Source organism: Argopecten irradians, chromosome 2, assembly GCF_041381155.1.
Source record: "Argopecten irradians isolate NY chromosome 2, Ai_NY, whole genome shotgun sequence".
In the NCBI taxonomy this organism is placed as follows: domain Eukaryota; kingdom Metazoa; phylum Mollusca; class Bivalvia; order Pectinida; family Pectinidae; genus Argopecten; species Argopecten irradians.
In genome coordinates, this window is record NC_091135.1 from 5,201,052 (window position 1) to 5,222,008 (window position 20,957).

General features: G+C 33.7%; 2 protein-coding genes across 3 annotated transcripts; one reads left to right on the forward strand and one right to left on the reverse strand.

The window, feature by feature from the left end:
- The first annotated feature begins 1,731 nt into the window (after positions 1 to 1,731).
- On the forward strand, positions 1,732 to 9,952 carry LOC138314222 (post-GPI attachment to proteins factor 3-like). Of its 2 annotated transcripts, none has more exons than XM_069254443.1 (8): positions 1,732 to 1,772; positions 2,843 to 3,224; positions 4,127 to 4,276; positions 4,545 to 4,607; positions 5,200 to 5,261; positions 5,725 to 5,861; positions 7,676 to 7,874; positions 8,478 to 9,952. In XM_069254443.1, the coding sequence occupies exons 2-8, from the start codon at positions 2,925 to 2,927 to the stop codon at positions 8,533 to 8,535; spliced, it is 969 nt and encodes a 322-aa protein (XP_069110544.1). In that variant the 5' UTR covers positions 1,732 to 1,772; positions 2,843 to 2,924; the 3' UTR covers positions 8,536 to 9,952. The 2 variants fall into 2 exon arrangements, with proteins under 2 accessions (XP_069110544.1, XP_069110545.1); XM_069254444.1 differs by having other exon boundaries at positions 1,738 to 1,785.
- A 3,552-nt stretch (positions 9,953 to 13,504) lies between these two features.
- LOC138314223 (cilia- and flagella- associated protein 210-like) lies at positions 13,505 to 20,946 on the reverse strand. The gene is made up of 9 exons (XM_069254445.1): positions 20,790 to 20,946; positions 19,722 to 19,954; positions 19,388 to 19,561; positions 18,753 to 18,958; positions 18,111 to 18,321; positions 17,619 to 17,704; positions 16,886 to 17,078; positions 15,367 to 15,531; positions 13,505 to 14,857 (listed from the first exon to the last, which is right to left on the reverse strand). The coding sequence occupies exons 1-9, from the start codon at positions 20,830 to 20,832 to the stop codon at positions 14,501 to 14,503; spliced, it is 1,668 nt and encodes a 555-aa protein (XP_069110546.1). The 5' UTR covers positions 20,833 to 20,946; the 3' UTR covers positions 13,505 to 14,500.
- Positions 20,947 to 20,957: the final 11 nt, after the last annotated feature.

Sequence of the window (20,957 nt, forward strand, 5' to 3'; positions counted from 1 at the left end):
TGTGATGGGGTGTGTATTACTCGTATATTAATAGTGATACTTGTGGTTTTTCTGTATCCTGTTATGTCATATTCTATTATTTGGAACAAATAAAACTATGATAATGTGACAAAGAAGAGTCTTCATTGTTTGACGTTTTTTGTCAGCAAACAATGTACATATAATTGATAATTGCAAGATGTCTTGTGCGATGTGTGCCAAACAAACATGTACTTGGTAAATATGTATATAGGTTATGATTATATTTAATATTCAATATATGACAACAAATTTAACTTTTGAAAGTTATGTTTCAATATTTATCGATTAAAATACTGTCAAAATTTTGTAAATTAATGCTCATCAGTTCCTTATTCGTTACTACTATGTATTTGTTAACAATGAAATGTAAATGTTATTTTATTATCACAAGAGATACGAAAAACACTGGTAAAATATCTATACTTATTTTTTGAACTGGTCCAGTGGTGTAATGGAAGATACATTCACACATGGCTTTAATTAGATATTTCGTGATTATTAAAAGACAAATCCTTATTATAACTCCGTTTCTTAGATAATCTAACAACCTCCCATCACGTGCGGGTCTCGTTCTAATTAATATAATGATCTTTATTTATTATATCCACTTTAATTACAGTTTGAATATAACATGCATCAATTGAAAACGGCAGTTTGTCCCATCATGACCATGCGTAAACATGTAGCTATGTGTTGCGCTTCCCTTTGGAAATAACCACATACAAAGGATATTTATGTACACGAAAAATGATTCGGAAAAGCTCTTGCAAATAATTTCATATCGTCACAAAAGTTGGAAGAAGTAAGTTGATTGGTAATTTTGTAAGGCCTTAGTTAGTTAGTTCGTTAGCAAGTGGTTTATTGCCTACACAACTTGATCAGCGTAGCTTGTGAAAACCGGTCTTTTTCTAATCGGATCACTGAGCTGTCCGTATAAACTTATTCCGGATTGATTGTATAGTATTTTTTTTATATTTTCAGAAGTTAAAACATATATAATCCGGATTAACCTGTTCATTTGGCAGATGTACCTCTAGCTGTATGGTTATGTTCTTTATTTAGAAAAGTTAAATAATTATCAGATGGTTTCAACGATTTTGGAAAGAAAAATAATATTTCAACTTATATACTACTAAAACAAAATGCACTTTCGGTTTTAAATGTATGATTTTCGAAAAACCAAGTAAAATTGGACATTTTCATCCTTTTAAAAACCAAGGACGTATATGAGAAATCCTTGTAAAAACATATTAAATAATATTTAATCGGGCAATTGGTTGTATCAAACCATGATACAGGGTTTAAACGTTGTATTGATGCAGAAATAGCATGTTTAACATAATACCCTTAAAAGAAGTTAGCCAAGGGGAAATGCCTATAAACCGGATGTCTCGCTGCCTGTCAACAAAGACAAAGAAGGAGTTTGCCAATCTCTTGTGTATGTGGTTCTGGACGAACTATACAGGCCTTGTGGGCCACCTTACGGAATCACCCGAGGTTAGCCGAAGCGAGGGTTTGGTAAATTTTTAAGATTTGTTTTAAAACGAAACACTTTGTCTCAAATATTGCATTGTAAAAATTTTTGTTTAAATTTAAATAATAACATAATTATTATTTTTATATGATATTAAAATTATCGCAATGAATGAAAATAATTACAATTATTAATTCTACTGCGTTTCGGATAAAATTAGTAAAATTGTACAACCAATCTAATATGGCTGACGAGTGGAGCGTAGGAAGTTAGAGATGTACGTTATTATGGTAAAGGTGGCTGTTCTCTGTACAAGAATCATAAATTAGATTATGACACATGTCGGTACATTAACAAATTCATTTTTTACATATTCAAACTGTTGTCATTAATTGCAGTCCACTTATTTTGTGTAATTTTGCAAATTCATCTAATTATACCCGTATCCTAACTAGATTTGTCCAATAAAAAGTCTAACCTGTACATTGTATATATGCATAATTCTGATCACTCGGTTTGTAGCTGTCAGAAGTATTCGGTCCATCGTTCAGAGTTACGTTATTGCAGCTACCATCTCCACACCTTACTCCACTTCTTAATCCATTTGGGTATTATAATTTAGTAAACTATTTTGAGATAATTCAGACTTCCTACAACCTCAACATCACTAGTACGTATAATACTGCATTGTGTGTACCTCCTGCTACATTGTACCTCTGCACCAACAAATTATCAACTGATTAAGCGTGTACCTGGTAACTGTCTTGTCCGATTTAGGATTTTATTCTGTACACATGATTATACTCATCCATAAGCAGATGAGGATAGAAATAGGGGAGGAGTGAAAATAAGATGAAAGGTTCTCAGTATCTGACTTGCTAAATTTATATAGATATTGCATTAGTATTGACCATCACCCTCACAATATTTAACAGTTAACACTTTGTCAGAACCTTTCAGACTAATCTGAAAAATCGATGTTTGACCCTGGGACCACAGACGCTTACAGATTATTATATTAAGTTGCTGTAAAAAGTATAACAAAATAGGGCTATTGGTTAACTCTATAGACCAAGGCTGGCAACTCTGCCACATGGAAATACATACCCACACTACTTCAATTGTTAAAAACCACATTTTCTCCAAATAACATTTTACAAACTATACACGACTTGTACTCAGGAATTTTATCTTTCACCTCCTAGCTGTATCATTCATTGCTGACACTTCCATCCTCACGGAGTAATCTGAGAAAACATTGTCAAATTCAGTCAGCTACTGTGATTGGTGTCCAAAAACCTATTAATATGCAGGGTTGAGTTTACAATTCTATTTTATTGCTTTTAGAACATGACAAGTGATGTAGCCAGTTCTTGTGCTGTTTTTGGATGAGCTATATCGGATATTCTATGCGATTGACAGTATCAATATGAAGTCAAGTATAGCTGTAAACAGCCTGATAACCACAGTATGCATTCTATTGGTGATGATGTCAGTGACGGAAGCCTCCTATGGTGACCGATCCTATGTGTTCCAGCGATGTGCCTACACCTGCGAATATCATAACTGTTCAACTGCATCAGCTCGTGCCAAATTTGCTGCTTCCCAACCATGGCACCAGAGGGCACTCAAATGGACATGTGAGGATGAATGTGGCTACATGTGTATGTGGACAACTGTTGATGCCTTCCAAAAAGATGGTATAGGGACACCACACTTCTATGGAAAGGTTAGTTGTATTAATATGTCAGGCAAGTATGTTAATAATTACGTTTGTATTATTATATTAATTTGGGTCTGTCTGTCTGTCCGTCCGTCCGTCCGTCCTTCCATCTTTCGGTAATGCTTGGTTTCCGTGCAACAACTGGCACAAATTTTAAGCAATTTTTTTGAACCTTGGTTACATGGTTAAATGTGTCAAGGGCTTGGATGAGTTCGCTCAACACTTTCATCTGACCCATTTGCCAGAATTATGGCCGTTTCATTAACGAAAAACAGCATTTTCGATTGTTTCTATATCTCGCAAATATTACTGAATTTTCTCCAAGCTTGGTAACATGGTTAAATGTCTCTGGATCTTGGCCAAATGTGATCGGCATTTCAATTGGACCCAATTTAGTGGAGTAATGGGCCTTGGAATAACGAAAGCGGGGGATGTAAATTCCACAAATTTGCTTGTTATATTAGGAAAACATTTTATATACATGCAGGTCTATTATTATGTAAGATTACATATTGATAGTCAGGAAATAATATCAGATCTGAATATACAGCAATGAATAGAGCAAAGCATAAATTGCAGTGCTACTATTATTACTGATTGTAAGCTTTAAGGTATCTTTGAATAATGGCATTGGTACTTACTACTTACAGAGTGAAAGGAAGGGAAATAACTCTGATAACTCAGAATGACATTCAGTCATGTGACTTAATCCTACTCCAGATTAGTCTGTAGCTCCTAATTGACCGCAGTTAGGACGGAGAAGATAGCTACACTTGAGTATATATTTTTTGTTGAGAGACTTTTTTTTTAGTTTATTCAGTATACTATAGTTTTTTTTTTCTCCCAATCTTGATCTATTATCAAAATTCAATATCAATATGAAAGAAACAATAATATCTTTTTTCCAGTGGCCATTCATCAGATTATTTGGAATGCAAGAGCCAGCATCAGTGGTATTTTCTGTACTAAATGGGTTGTTCCATCTGCGTATTGTGACCTACAGACGACTGGTACCGTCCACTGTGCCTATGTTCTATGTATGGCAATGTGTTGCAGCAGTAAGTACAAATTATTAAAACATACAAAACTATAGAAAATAAATTTGATTAATTATTTTTGATAATTAAATTTATTACAATCAAAGGGTAATTAAGCATTCATTAATTGCAATTTTGCAATTAAGTTTTAACTATTTGAATCATCTTAAATTATATCTGTAAAATGCAAGCAGACCAATATAATTCATTGCAGTAAAGATTTTCGTACATGTCTTGAAACTATGATAGTGACATCACTGAAGTGTTTACATTTTATTTTACATTATAGATTTCAATGAATACTTGGTTATGGTCAACAGTATTTCATGCCAGAGATACACCCTTCACAGAAGTAAGTATATGATGTTATAGTTTTTAGGATGGCTTACAGCTTTACAAACTTTCTTCTTAATTTTGAGTCTAATATTAAACATACTTAATTTTCATGGAAATTGTGTCTTTTATCGGTCCTATGCATAGTAGATGTATGAAGAAAAACAAATAATTGAAAACACTTTCCGCTGACAGACCCACTATGACCAGTATACCCATGAATTTTGATTAATAGAAAGAGTAGCAACACTACCATATTTAACTTAAAAGTTCTTTTAGAGAAGCCATTCTCCTAAAATCGGACCTTCTGCAAATTCTTAACAACATTGTAGATCTATGTGCTTAGACTGAAGATTTCATTATTTGCCATTTTGAAGCCCGCATTGCTTCTTGTAAGCAGTTCTAAGAGAGTGTACACTTTTCATAATTGTGTTTTTAAACAAGAATTTCATGAAAAGTGATGCAGATCATAATTCAAGAACCAAGGTCTTGACAAGTTACCTCCCCTTGTTATAACATATACATTGTATATCGTTGTGTACATTTGACAGATTGAATTTATAAATGAGATGACAAGTTTTATTCTTTCTTTTGTGTTTGGTTTGATCCAGATGATGGACTATTTCAGTGCCTTTTCCCTTGTGTTGTCAAATCTATTTTGCTTGTGTTGTAGGTAAGTGTATGTTTTTTAACTTGTTTCTATAAAATACATTGTATGTATGAAAAGAATACATTTAGTCATGTACATAGTCATGTACAGTAGATGCATGTTTCTTCCTTTTCTAATTAGTTAAAATTGACAACCTTTTTTATTGTGATAGTTTTTCATTACTTTAAAAAATATAAATTTCTAATTCTAAATTCAATATCCGCATTTCGTATTTGTGAGAGTAAAGACGAAAAATCTTTCATATACCTGATAGTTGCATTTTTCAGTTACAGTTTGTGTAGCTAATTTTAAGGAAAGTTATTTGATGTATGTTTTCAAGGTAATAATTGGTCAAATGATACTTGTATATCATATGGTTGAAGATCACAACTGCCATTATGGTACTAAAGTAACAACAATATACACATTTACCATATTCTTTAAAAATGTAATCATGTGGTCATCTTTCACAACACTACGTTTACAGAGTCCTTGGAACTGACCGCCCTCTCCGTCCAGCTCTGTGTGGGGCAGTGTTACTGGGACTATTCCTCCAGCATACCTATTACCTTAGCATGGTCAAGTTTGATTACGGCTATAACATGATAGTGAATGTGTCTGTAGGTAAGAATTTGTATTGTAGATACTGGTATTAGTAATTATTTGGTAAGGTTCAGCGTATAAATGCAAACTAAAACTAAAAACTATTGGCATTCTTTTGTTATGATAATCTAGTCTGGAAAATATCACAAAGTTCATGGAGTATATTATAAAGATTAATTATATTATTGTAGAAATACCTACATTGTAGCTTACAGCAACCAATAATATGCCATTGCATGAGGTTAATGAAAACCTTACTTTTTTAAGCCTATGACCAATCTGATTAAAATACAGATCCTTATAACCACTCCGTTCAATAGAGGATTTGACAACATCCCATAAGGGGTCATGTTCGTCTGACCTTTTTACAATGTGTGTTCAGATCAAATGCATTTTTCTACACATTGCTACGTCAATTGATTACGCCATTTTGTCCCAGTATACATTTACATTTAGCTTTGTTGTGCTCTTTGGACTAGATGACTATGTACACAAAAATAATTCAGACAGCGTTTTCAAACTTTTTCGTCCCCAGTCAAGATTCTGGCAGCAGCAATCTGATTGGCCATTTTTCAAAGGTCACCTGAATGTGACCCCTAATGGGATGTTGTTAGATCATCTCATCAAATGTAGTGATGATAAAGGATCTGTATTTTAATCAGATCCTTCCCCTTACTCAAAGATCCTTCCCCTTACTCAAAAACCATTTCTTCATACTGATGTTTAAATGACCTTCCTCACAAAAGCACAATAATCATATTGTTTCACACAGCTGACTCTTTATTATGATTCTGGATTAACATTCTTTAATTAGTGAAGATCGAGTCATGGTTTGTTTTTAATGATATCATTTAATATCAGGGATACCTGAATAGTTTAGAAGGCATTCATTAAACAAATCTTAGCTATATATATATATGATGTAATTTTTGCAACCCCAACTTCAACCTTAATTTTATAGCCAAAAAAAGTATGAACATCATATACAAGTTTTGACGGTATGTGTGAATGACGTTTAATGCATGCACTCCTACATTTAATATACAGTAATTGAAATTAGATCTTCTCTGATGCTCCCTATAGACTGTCAGCTCCAATCTACAGGGAACAACATACAAAATATATAGAAGATCAAAATTTGATATTTAACTACTTTTATATTGTTTCCTGTGATAATCAGGTGATAGGACTAGATATGGTAATGGCTCTTTTTGGCCCCTAAATCTACCAAATTTCAAATTAAGTATTTAGAAATTAAGTTTCTGCATTTGTAATATTGAATACGCCCCTCATAAAAACTTAATGATATTGTTGTTGAAAGAAAATATGTTTTTGCTATATAACCATGGAAACTTTGCATAAATTATGCAAATTTGAAAATTTGGTCAGTTATAGCATATATTTTGATAGTTTTTCTTTTAAAAGCAATAGAGCACAACCTAGAACAAACTTTATATTTTAAGGGAATTAGCAGACATGAAGAATACATCATTTTGAGAAATATAAAGTTTGTTCTAGAATGTGCTCTATGTTATAACTAGATGAAAAACTGCATAAAAAAGACCAATTTTGATGAAATTTTCACATTTTGCATAATTTATGTATAATAAAAATAGTTGCCATGTATACTAGAACTGCTGTATTACCTAATAGCACTATGAAATATGTCAGGTATGTAGTTAATATTTAAAATGCAAGATTATCATCTTAAAATAACAGACTTTGAAAAATAGCGGATTTGGGGGCCACAAAAGACCCTTACCATACCTAGTCCTTTACCTACTGATTGTTTTAATATTTAATTTAACATAACTAACCCATTGTTTTTGTTGTAGGTGCTGTAAACATGGTTGGCTGGCTAATTTGGTGTTGTTATCACAAACAACGCTACGTCTGGAAATGTGCTACTGTTGTTCTAGGACTAAACGTTCTCCTTGCCCTAGAACTTGGAGAGTTCTCTCCCCTGTTCTGGGTGTTCGACGCTCACTCTCTTTGGCATGCCAGTACATTCCCATTGTGTTATTTATGGTACAGGTATGTATTATTAAAAGATCAGTGCAATATTCTTTGAACCATAAAGATGATGTGTTGAATAATTAAAGTGAAGTTTTACGTATTCTTAGCACAATAACACATTGTAGCCTATCAGAAAGTCAAATCCAAGGCATTGTGTTCAATATGATAAAAGACATTAATGTATTACATTAACACATTTAAGTTGATTTATGTAAAGAAATAAAGAGGGGGTGGGGGTGGGGGGGTTGTACTGGGAACATATTAAATTAAAAAAAATGGCAAAACCTTATTCAGATAATTATTTTTATGTGCAATGCTGGTTTATTCTATTTTAAATATTGGTAGTTAGTTAATACAAAATTTGTCTGATAGGAAGCAAAGCTCCAACTTAGTCATTCATAGAAATATAATAGATATTTCATAATTACACAAAATATTTTCAGTACATGTATTTACTAATTTAAAATTTAACACTTTGTCACTGGCAAGAGATTTTTTTTCTATTATAATTCGAACCATGATGTCTAGTGATCAATATGATTTTAATTTTAATTAGTGTCATCTTTATGGAAAAGAATCTCTTTTATTGCATGCTTGACAAATTGTTTCTTTTTCTTATAGTTTCATCATTGATGACGGTCTGTACTTAGCAAATAAACAAAAGGACAAAATTTTGTGACCCATGGGAATATATGGAGAGGAAATTGACACACAATATATGGAGAGGAAATTGGTACACAATATACATCATTATTCAGACTTACACATTCCATAGAAGGCCTCTATCTGTACACGCCATACAGTCAAGCCTTGGTATCTAGTGTCCAGAATACAGGTGGCACAGACGTATAACACATTCAGCTGTATTATGCAGAGTCCAGATTTTAGGTACAGACTAACATTTGGTTTTGGGAGGGCTAATTAATTTATATTTAGACAGGTTTGTATGATATAGGATAAACTTGTATGATGAATTATGATGATTTTCAAATGATACACATTGTGCAAATAGATTAATCATTCAATGATAATTGCACAACACACACAATATACATGTATATTGATCATGGATAAAATAGTTTACATAATTTACAAAAACTATAATTAATCAATTAATATTTTCATGCAATGAAAGGAACACTGACATTATCTGGTAAAGAAACACAGGGACCTGGCACGAAAAATTTTAACCAACAGTATACATATATATATTATAGATTTCGTGCCAGGTCCCTGTGTAAAGAAAAAACAACCCACTTGCAATATTACTGTTGCATTTGCTTCTTGGTTAATGTCAAGTTAAAACAGTCTTAAAAAATGCATATTAACATAAAACATCAATTATCGCTGTTATTAGATATTTCTAAACCAGAACTATAGATAATTACAAATACCTAAATCATTCATGCTGTATTATAGCAAGATATTGACATGTTATGGCTTAATGCTGCCTAGACTTTTTTTTTTATTTTCGAAGATCATACACGTATATGGTATGGTTCATTTATTAAAGAAAATGTGTTCATTTATCAGAATAATTACATTCAGACTTATGAATTATTTGAAACAAGTTTGAGTCTCACAGTCGACTAATACATATCATTTTAGTGAAAGAGGAAATCATCATGTGTTACAGTTAATTGAGACTTTAAAAGTAGGTTTTGCCCAATGAAATATAATGACAAAGAAAATTGAAATTCACCCTGTACCTAGGTATTATCTTCAGCAATTTTCAATGCATACAGCGAACAATATAGGTGGTCAGTTATCAAGCCTTACAAGGAAAACACTCCTTTAAAGCAATTCAAACTTTACATAGAACAATGACATCATTTTTCCAACATAGAGCCATATCAACATAACTGAAGCCAATAAAATCCTAGCAATCTCTGCACCAGAAGCGGCTATTGTATCTTCTTTGCTGTATGCCACCTCTGAATTTCATTTCTTAGTGACATCCATTGATGCTGCTGACTCCATTCCAATTACCTCATCTTTGTTGCAGATTCTGATACAACTCTATTTTCTGACATGCTTTTGTTCAGCCATTTTGTTTACTTCTGGTATGCAACAATGCGCATATATATACTCAACTTTGAGAACACAAAATACACACGGCTTCATTTGCATATAACCTGTTCTGGCAGACATCGATCGGTAAAAAACAAAGATTTCCTTAAATATTGTATTCAAAAGCCTTTTTACCCGGTGAGCTTATGTCATGGCGGCGACGTCGTCTGTCCGTCCGTCAACATTTAAAACTAGTCATAGAGTTCCGCATGGATTGTGACCAAATTTGGCCACAAACATCCTTGGGGGGAAGGGGAACAGAACTTGTATAAATTTTGGCTCTGACCCCCCGGGGGAAAGGGCGGGGCCAATAGGAAATAAGAGGTTAATATTCAAATTCCTTCAGAAAGGAAACAATGAACCTGTATTCAGAACATGACTTGGCATTACAGCGATACAGGCCCTCTGGGCCTCTTGTTTAAATTCATACACATTCAGAAATTAAATTATTTTTTTTAATATATATGTATATATATTTTTTACCTTTTCTTCCGTTTATCGGGTTTGAAAAAAAAACATATTTAGTTTGGGCGAAACCTACCTTTTTAAAGTTTAGAAAGAAAAGGTAATTATAAATATTAGGTAAATGTGTACTAATTAATAGCATGACAATCTGTTGATATATAAACCTGATTTTAAACCTTGGTGATAGCTAGCTAGACTGTACTAATTTGATATCTTAGGTAGCTTAATACTTGTCCCAAGAGACATAATTCTACTCTGTGGTGCAGCATCTCTTATCCCTATTTTATGAAAGGTTCTACTTCATGACTTCTTATATCATTTTTACTGTTATGAGAGTAATACCTATGTCAAACTCGTGGTACATGCACTTGGCTAGGAGTTTGGGATTAAAAATGTTACACAAATATGATTTAACTGACCAACATAGTATGATTGCCTTTTCATACCAGGTGATGAATGCAGGCCCATTGGGCCTTTTGGTTATTTGCTGCCATCACAAATTTTATTATGACTTATAATGCAATTGATTATCTAAGGAGTATGCACTCCTAAGTTATGTGATAAGAATGCAAGGTTGAATTTTGAGAGGTAATTAAATTATGTGGTATGCGAGTAAATAGTTAAATTAATTGGTTTAAAAGTTAATTGCGTATTTAATACAAAGGTAGTTAATTTTGTGTTTAATACAGAAACAGGTTATTTTGTGTTTAATATTGAGAGGTAATTGTGTATTTATTACAGATATCTATAATTTAAATATATACCATATGTCACAATGGATGAGTATCTAGTATTAAATTTTATATTTATGGTATAAGCAGACACACTTTGGTCTTCATGTTAATTCTTAATTTTGAGTCTTAATTAATACAAAATGGTTTACAAAGAGAAATCTTATATATTGACAGCCAAAGCTTTAAATGAGACGGCAGCTAATTAAAAAAAAATGAATGTAATTCACCTTGAAACAATAGTTGTAAAAATGAAAATAGTTTGTCAATATGGCTAATTTGGCTGCGAAACTAATTAGTGAAAGGAATACATTGATGTAGTGTCAATAAAGCAGTTTTCTTATGATTATATAAAATCTATCAAAACATTTTTATTTTAAGTTTTACTACTTGTATTATGCATTGTTCGTTATTGGAAATCATTTTTGAATTGAATACAGCATGATGAGCTTTCTCCATAGTGGCATAATTTTTCAAGTCATGGACTTAAGTGATTTATTTATTTTTAGGAATTTGCATAAATATGACTTGGTATCTTATATCTAAAGACAAAGAGTATCCTTAAAATAGCTTATTTTAAAAGACAGTGTTCAAAATATCAGGTTTCTAAATTGAAGCAAGCTTATTTTAAAAGACAGTGTTCAAAATATCAGCTTTCTAAATTGAAGCAAGCTTATTTTAAAAGACAGTGTTTAAAATATCAGCTTTCTAAATTGAAGCAAGCTTATTTTAAAAGACAGTGTTCAAAATATCAGGTTTCTAAATTGAAGCAAGCTTATTTTAAAAGACAGTGTTCAAAATATCAGCTTTTTAAATTGAAGCAAGCTTATTTTAAAAGACAGTGTTCAAAATATCAGCTTTCTAAATTGAAGCAAGCTTATTTTAAAAGACAGTGTTCAAAATATCAGCTTTCTAAATTGAAGCATTCTGTATATGGCAAGCATATGTGTTCAATTATTTATTTCAGTGCTGTGTTCTGTTGATACAAAACAGTATAATATATATACATAAATTTGTTGATACATGTTTGTAGTAATTACATGCATATTGTATTCCTTCTTTGCATATTACAGAGTTAGCTCCCTTGCGGGTAGGTATCAATTGTTACGTCATTATTTTGTGAGCACAATTCACGTCAATTTCTCTGAAATGTATGACGTTATGCTCGCAAGCACATGACGTCACAATCAATACCTACCCGCAAGGGCAGATAACTCTGCAATATGCAAATACAGAATACAGAATTAAGAAAGAGAGCTGTCAGAATAAACCAGAGCATGTTTTACATGTTATTATTTTACCTGTGTTAATATTAATCAAGTGACAGTGTCTTCATGTTAATGAATGATGTTAAAATTAATTTATAGATTTATAAAATTTTAATTATTAAAATCATTGTTTGTGTTGTATTTGTATATCAATCTGCTAAAACTGTACTGATTTAAAAGAAGTTCATGAAAGATGAATCCATGATCTCTAGAGGATTATATCACTGTTATACAAGTTAACGCTTCAATGAATCACTGAATAATGCATATATCTATCTAAATGTGTCATTATATACATTCTAGTCCCATATTGAATACCTCCGGTTCTAAACTATTATGAATTGTTATTGAACTTATAAGTGTTGATATATATCCACTGGTGGTTATGATCACAAGGCCACTTGTAAGATTGGCCACCAGCTCTAGAATATCAAAAACATCACTAGAATTGATATTTTTTTTGTCTGTGCCTGATTTTAAGTTTCCAACCAACAAGGGAAAGATAATCAAGATTTAGAAATCTTATCAGTAGACTGGTTCCTACCTCAGTTATATCCATTTGGGGAAACTATACATGTATACACAATGTGAACAGAGCATCAGTCTGGCAGAGTAAAGAACTAAGTTAGGGTCTGGTGGCTAGTCTTGGCCACTTGTGTTCAATCAAGGATTTATAATTGAGAAGGATTTGTCACTGTCTCTTTACACTACTATTAATAAATTACCACACAAGTCGCCTATGAACTGGGAATAACAACCATTTTTCTCAACAAATACTTGTCTTATTGTGTAAAACGAGACACCAATGTAAAGCTCAATAAATTTCATGATGTCTAGTCCTTGGTTTAAGGACGAAAGATTTAGAAGAAATGCTTTAAATTTTCATTAAAAAATACAACAGCTTATGAAATGATGGCCTGCTTTAGAAAGTAAGACAGTAAGCCTGGCACCCACAAGCTATATCAAAGGAAAATCAGTCCTCCCTCAATGTCATGGTCAATGCAAAAACATGAAAGCGCTTGCGATGTATTCGTCCAAAACCCTGAGAGGCAAATTCTTCTCACTTATAAATCCTTGGTTCAATTATCAGATTAAATGAATATAAAAGCATTAATTACAATTTTTGTTTTTCTTTATTCCTTCATGATTTAACAGCAGTAAAATACATTTTACTTTCGTATACATTATATACAGTACATATTTGAAGTACATTTATCACAGATAGGGTCAAAATAGCTGAAAGGTTAATTTTCCAATAAGTACAAGTGCGGCGGTTATAGTCGTAGTGTGTTTGGACACCTCACAACCTTATAAGTATCTCCGGAGACCCAGGGAGAACTCGAAATTAGAACCCTGAGGAGTGGGTACTATTCAGAAGGACATGTAACCTCATATTATAACTGGGTCAATTTCATTATCTAAAGCTGTGTGCATTACAACATACACCAACTAGCACTGTAGATAACCGAAACACTTGAAAATTAAAATCTGGAAATAACAACAAATAAGAGGGAAACTTGACAATAAATAAAATGTACTTCTTCTCATTCAATTTTATAAAACATTTATATTAATAAGTTGTTTTAAGAAGTGAAGGAATTACAATTTGGAATGCTGTTATGCCATCTAAAAATATAAACAACATTCTTGAATGTTAACATATCTATATAATGATTATGACAGCATATTGGTATCAAAATCAAACATTAACGATAAAAGACTTCACTTTCAGGTTTGGTGATACTAAGAGAGGAAAATATGTGAATGTTATTCCAATCACATTATGGAGAGCTGGATTTGCTGCCCCCTTCAACTCCCCCCCCCCTTTCCCCTCCCACTTAACAAATCCATTATTCTCCTGGGATTGGGATAGTAGAGGCTTTAATATAAACATATTTGCACACGTATGAATATTTAACTCCAATTCTTCGCTGAAGTTCTGGCTGAACGTAATTTAAGGCTTCATTTTCTTTTCTTCAATATGAAAATGTGGTCACATTTCGCAATAATTCATTTTCTTCTCCTCAACATGAAAATGTCACATTACGAAAATAATCCATTTTCGTGAACTTAATTCTTCTTCCAATAATACAGATGGTGTTACAATCGCCTACCATACAAAACCAAGACGTTTCTTCGATCCACTTTTACCGTAAATGTTTGTTTTAGTTTCATCAGTTGTGTCGCGCTGATAGTGTGGCATTTGTTTACCAGACTTATCTGACACCATGTAGCTGGGCCGGATTCCTCCCTTTCCATTGAAGATTGGACCACTTCCACCTCCTGCGCCTGTCTGGGCTGCCTTACGGAGAGGATACACGTTACGTCCCCCGCGCTCGCAGTGTTCGATAACCTTACCCGCATACTCCTGAAATTGATCCTCCTCGATCTTGAGCAGTTCCATGTTCGCCTTGTCCAACATCAGGCCCTGTTGTTGTACGTCTTGTTCCTTCTTTGTTCTCTCCTCCTGTAAACGAATTGTTCATTGTCAGTATAATAAAGCTTTGAATGCTTGCTTACAAGTAGATGGATGCAAGATTAAACCAGTTTAATTTATTCTCCATTTATGATAATTAACCTTGCTTTGATAACTGCCAAAGCTAGTTCTTTCACAAGGGGTATTGGCTTATAGAAATATCCTTCGTTGCTTCCCAGGAATAAAAAAAAGAAAGGAATTCCTTCATATGAATCTATTGGCCCTTCCCACGTTCACTGTGGCCAAAACATGAGACTTTTCTGAAGTATTTCAGATTTCATCATCAGTCTCCCTATAAAGTATATTCCAAATCTTGTTCTGTCTACTTCAGAAAATATGAACTATAAATTAAAAAAGGAAGTTTTTCCCTCTTTAGAAAAAAAGGCCTTTTTATATATACATTGTATTCATTTCTCAGAGAGTTCAATATAACATTACACAATGTGTATGTAATAGGAATGATACCCATTACCACAGTTTACACTTTATGTCCAACTTACCGCTTGAAGACGTTGGAAGTCTTTCAGGCCAGTTGCCTCTTCCCTCTTTCTCACACGTTTTTCTTCCTCATTCCTCTCAAAGATTTCATCTGCAGCCTTTCTGATACGGATTGTCTCAAGCTCTTGACGGCGTTCATCCTTCTTCTTGAGCTCTGCCTCCTTCATCTGGAGAAAATGACAATTTTTATTATCAAAATATCAAACCTTAGTACTTCAATTACTTAAAGTATATACTGAACACTCAATTTTAAATTATCTTGCAGTCATGACAATCAACCTTTGGTATCAAAACAACTGAAAAGGGTGTCAATTAACTAATCATTTTCTTGATTTTCAATGATTATTTCATTAAAATGTCAGTTATGCATGGTGCTGACTGCATGACCACCTTGCATTAATTGACATCTGATAAACATTGAATATTGGCTAAGTGATCATCATCATGGCAATGACGTTGACATCTGATGACCACCAGTCGTTCACGATACCTTATGAACCTACTTGACCTCTGATGAAAACAAACAAAATTTGCCACAGTTGTGACTAATGACCTTGACAAAATGTTGATGGCAGCTGGATTGACCTCGTATGTACATGTATGGTAGTTATAGTAGCGCGGAATTACCTTGACACCTAATAAATACAGGCAACATATGCATGGGTAATGGGGTGACTAATAACCCTGACCTTTGATGAAAACTGACAATATTAGTTATTTTAATTAATATGATGGGCTTCACCACTATCCATGGATCACCTGGGCCCGGCACCATAAAACTATTCTCAGACAGATTTCTTACTCAAGTATATGATTTTACATAGACTTGAGCAAAAATTCTGTCTGAGAAAGTTTTATGGTGCCAGGCCAAGAACTCTTCTAAATATTTACTAATGGTCACACTGTTGTGCAGTGACCTTGACCCCCAATGATCATAACAATATTGGTCACAGTTGTGTGCAATGACCTTGACCACTGATTATAACAATCTTTGTGTGGTGTGCAATAAACTTGAACCCTGATCATAACAATGTTATTGGTTACAGTGGTGTACAATGATCTTGACCATTGATGATCATAACAATATTGGTAATGGTGGTGTGCAATGACCTTGACCCTTGATGATAATTACAATATCGGTCACAGTGGTGTGTAATGAACTTGACCCCTGATGATAACAATATTGGTCATGGTGGTGTGCAATGACTTTGACCCCTGATCATAACAATATTAATCAGGGTGGTGTACAATGACCTTGACCCCTGAAGATCATAACAATATCAGTCACAGTGGTGTGTAATGAACTTGACCCCTGATCACCTTGACCCTGATCATTTTAACAATATTGGTCATGGTGGTGTGCAATGACTTTGACCCCTGATCATAACAATATCGGTCACAGTGGTGTACAATGACCTTGACCCCTGATGAACATAGCAATATTGGTTACTTATGGTTGAGACTTCTACACATTGAGAATACTATGAGTCTATGGTGGTTACTTTGGTGACCTTGACCTACCTGAGCATTCCGATGCTCTGCCGCCTCAGTCATCATCTTCCGTAACTTGGCTTCCTTGGCTGCCTCCTCTACAGCTCTCTTCTCCTCAGCCTCCTCCACGGCGCGTCTAATCCTATCATCTTCATCGCTCACCTTCTGTTTCATCTGGGCACCAAGCTTCTCACGGATTTTCTCCAGGTGGCGCTGCTTCTCCCTAGAAACAGATCAGATGATGTGTGTTATCTTATATCTATGTAAAGCATAGTCTTCTACTCTCGTGAAATATTGTGAGCAAGATGCCTATAATTCAGTCACTCAAAATGTACATGTATATATTTTCAAAATTGTGTGTTTCTATTGAACATCCATGGTCACTCACTTAAGGATGTACTTGGTTTAGGCCAAAAAAATTATATGTCTGTTTAGGGTTACATTGGCAAAAAAAATAGGGTCGGTAGGTTGGAATTATTTCTTTTATTTCTTTTAGTGTCTTTCACTCTCAGGAGTCTGATATCAAAATCCCGACTTTTGATTCTTTTTCGTAGAAAAGTGGAAAAAAAAAATTAGGGTCAGGGGGTAAAAAATTAGGATGGGTCGGGTAACCCTAAACAGACATATTATGTTTTTTGGCCTTGTTAAATGGAATTAAAAGTACTTTGCATGAAATCAACTTCCAATTTACTGGATGCATATATTTTAGAAATTATCATAATAAAGTGACAGCCAAAATTTCTAAATCATAATATATAATTACGTGTGAATTTCTGTTTCTTTTTCTGCCCGCAACTTCATCATCTTTCTCTTAGCAGCAGCAAAGATACGACACTCCTCATCTTCTTCCTGTTATGGAAATTGTCTTAGAATAAAAGTTCAGTAAAAAACCACTTCAGAAAGAAAAATAATCACCCAGTATTTGACAGTCAAATAACAATGAAACTAATAGGTTTAGACTTCTGCTGAACACTTCACTGGTTTGATATGGGAATGTGTGACCCTTCATCTTAGTATTCTATTAAATTAATTTATGGATAATACAATTTTTTTTGATGATTGAATTCAATAAGAAACAATAACATTTATTTGGTAATTTGACCACCGTAGATACCAAAAAGTCCTAAGAAAACCTGGCAGCAGATGCAGAATCCACTTTGTATTCGTAGTTGATATATGGGATATATATACATTGAATATGTGATTCTTTATAGCCTAACTCAGATTTGGATGGAGTACCCATATGATTCCATACCTCCTCCTGTTGAGATTGGATCTGCTTCATCCTCTTGATACTCTCTATCTGTGACATGTTGTCCCTCAGTAGCTGTGCCTTCTCATCCTTTCTTATAGTTTCAAGGTGTTCCTTCTCCACATGGTACTGAGAAGCCAGCTTCTTGAGCTCCTCACCTTCCATGCGGTCCTCAACTACCATCTTATCTCTGTTCTTCATGTGCTCTCCCACCCTGTAAACATACAACATATGTACCAGTTTGAGAAAAGTTTTATGCATGTGATATATCTGAGCTTATTATATGAGTATACTGCATGTACATCTGCATAGTGTAAGAAATTATATGTATCTGAATGTGTAATGTTTGCATAAAATGTGAGAAATCTTTGAATGTAATAAATGTCTTTGTGTGTGATTCATTGGTACATGTATTTATAATCATTTGTGATAAACAAATCATAATTGAATTAAAAAGTGTGAAAAGCAAAATATATAATAGTGTGAGAAACAACAAATACAAGTAACAGTCACCATGTGCAAATGTGAGCAAACTTAAGAAACATTGCAAAAAAAATATATATAAATGTGGGAACAAAAGAAACACAAGGGACCGGTGGTAATTAAAACTCTTTAAATAAATCTTGATATGACTAGAACACCTACTGTGAGATTTGGAATTGTGCTGTTAGTTTGGCAGCCTGGATTCTTTCCATAGCCTTCTGTTGATCTGTCTTGATAGCCTCATCATACTCCCGCTGGGCTTTCTTCAGGTACTCAATATCTTGACCTTCATTGGCTTTTTGTTTCAGTTTTTTCAGTTCTAACTGAGCTTCACGTTCCTTCAGGACTTCAGTAAGCATTAAAGCACTCTGGAAAAATAATAAATGTGCAGAATAATTTATCTGATATCATTAACACTTTAAAATGAATAAACTTTCTTAAAAGAGATTTGAACATATCTCATATGGTTATTCAACCAGTGATTGCTACATTTTCAAATCTATCAGATTACCTGGTAAAATGTGTTTATGGCTTCGTTTACTGTCTTTACACCTGAAGGAACCCCAATTATGGGTCACGCTAACTTAGTTGATGGAGGTAACGAATCAGAGTACTTTAAATGAATTCACACTTGTAAATAAAAGCAAAAGTTATACCTCCCCCCCCCCTTTTTTTTTAAAATTTCTTTCTGATACATACATAAAACTAATGATTTTCAATTTCATATGCTAAACTTAAAAAAATACTTTGATCATGAGCAAACTTGTCAGCATTAAGTGTCATCGGCTATCACTTACATGGAAGGACTTGACTCTGTCGGTCTGGTAGTACTGTTGGGTCTTAGCTTTCTCTATTGCCTCTTTGCGCTGCTGAGCTTGGAATTTTGCTTCTTCAAGATCAATCTGTTGTTTTTCCTCTTCTTCTTTCTGCTCCCGTAATTTTCTTGCCTCCAGTTTACGTTGCCTTTGGCCCTATAAAATCATTACAATTCATGTAACAATACAGATTTTAAGGAATTTAGGTAAGTTTACAAGAACATAAATCACTTTTTGAACAAATTTATGTTCAGATTGAAGTTTATTTATTATACTTCAAACTTTCTGATCAATAATAAGCGCAATTATAACTTACTGCAATGGTATTTCCCCAGTCTTTTATCATTTCCTTTGATTTTTTCTGTTTCTCTTCTCTTTCTTCTCTCATTTTCCTTGCCCTTTCTTCTTCTATTTGTTTGCGGTGAAGTTGCATCTGGATGCGATCCCAATCGCCCTTGGACAGGACTGTGACCTGTCGAAGGTCTGTACCATCAGCCAAATGCATGCCTTGTGTTAGGTTGTCAGTGGAAAAAGGCAAATCCTTTTTGCCTGAAAAAATCAAATAATATGTATGTACATCTATTTAATCTGTATTTCAATGATGTGAAGAATCAGAATAGAGAAATTAAATGTATATCGCATAAGGTTAATAGGTACCTGACTCTCTATATAAATGTAAATGAAGTATTTTCGCCTTTTGACCCGTCAATAGTTTGACTGTTGACCGGGGCGGAACGTTTGCATGCGTATAACTTATTGTTGACGTCATAGTTTTATACATGTTGATGTCATAAACACCGGCTTGCTGGATTAACCCAAATACTGGTCAACTGTTTGGTGAAAGCCTTTCTCACCATAAGCTCAGTGATAGGTATAAGATTGCAGTTCAGGTAACAGAACAGTTGTTCAGTCAACAGTCAAAACTATTTCCCCTCTGTGTACGGACCAACCCTAATAAACTTCATCAGGTTGGTACCTTGAGAAAAGAGTTTTGACGGTTGACTGAAAAGACATGAAACAACTGTATACTGTTAGCGCCAGGATGTCAACATGAATGATATGATTGTACAATGCACATAATCCATGCAAAGTAAAGGTAATTATAAAGCCTTGTACAGTTGTAATGTACAGTATTCTGGAAATGTAGCCTGTTTAATCAGTAGATATGAAACAAATTTAGGTAAAAACTACTTTACAACAGCATTTGGTATATTTCTATACCATCTATTCAAACCGATATCAATAGATTTTTGACGGGGAAATGGTTTATAACTGCATCACACTTGACCAAAATGGTGGCACGACAGGATCTCGTGTCAGACATCAAAGGCAAAATATTTCAGTATTTCTAGTCAAAATATAAGTTAGATAGTTATTCTTTTACCTTTGGCACTGCCTTTTCTTCGGCCATGCATGACAGTAGTCATTTTGTAGCCTTAAATTCCCACAACAATCTCTCCGATATCTCTTACTAGGCTACATTAACTTCCAGCACTGTTGTCAAGGCAAACATCGACGATTGTGACGTCACTTCCGTCCTTTCGATACACCG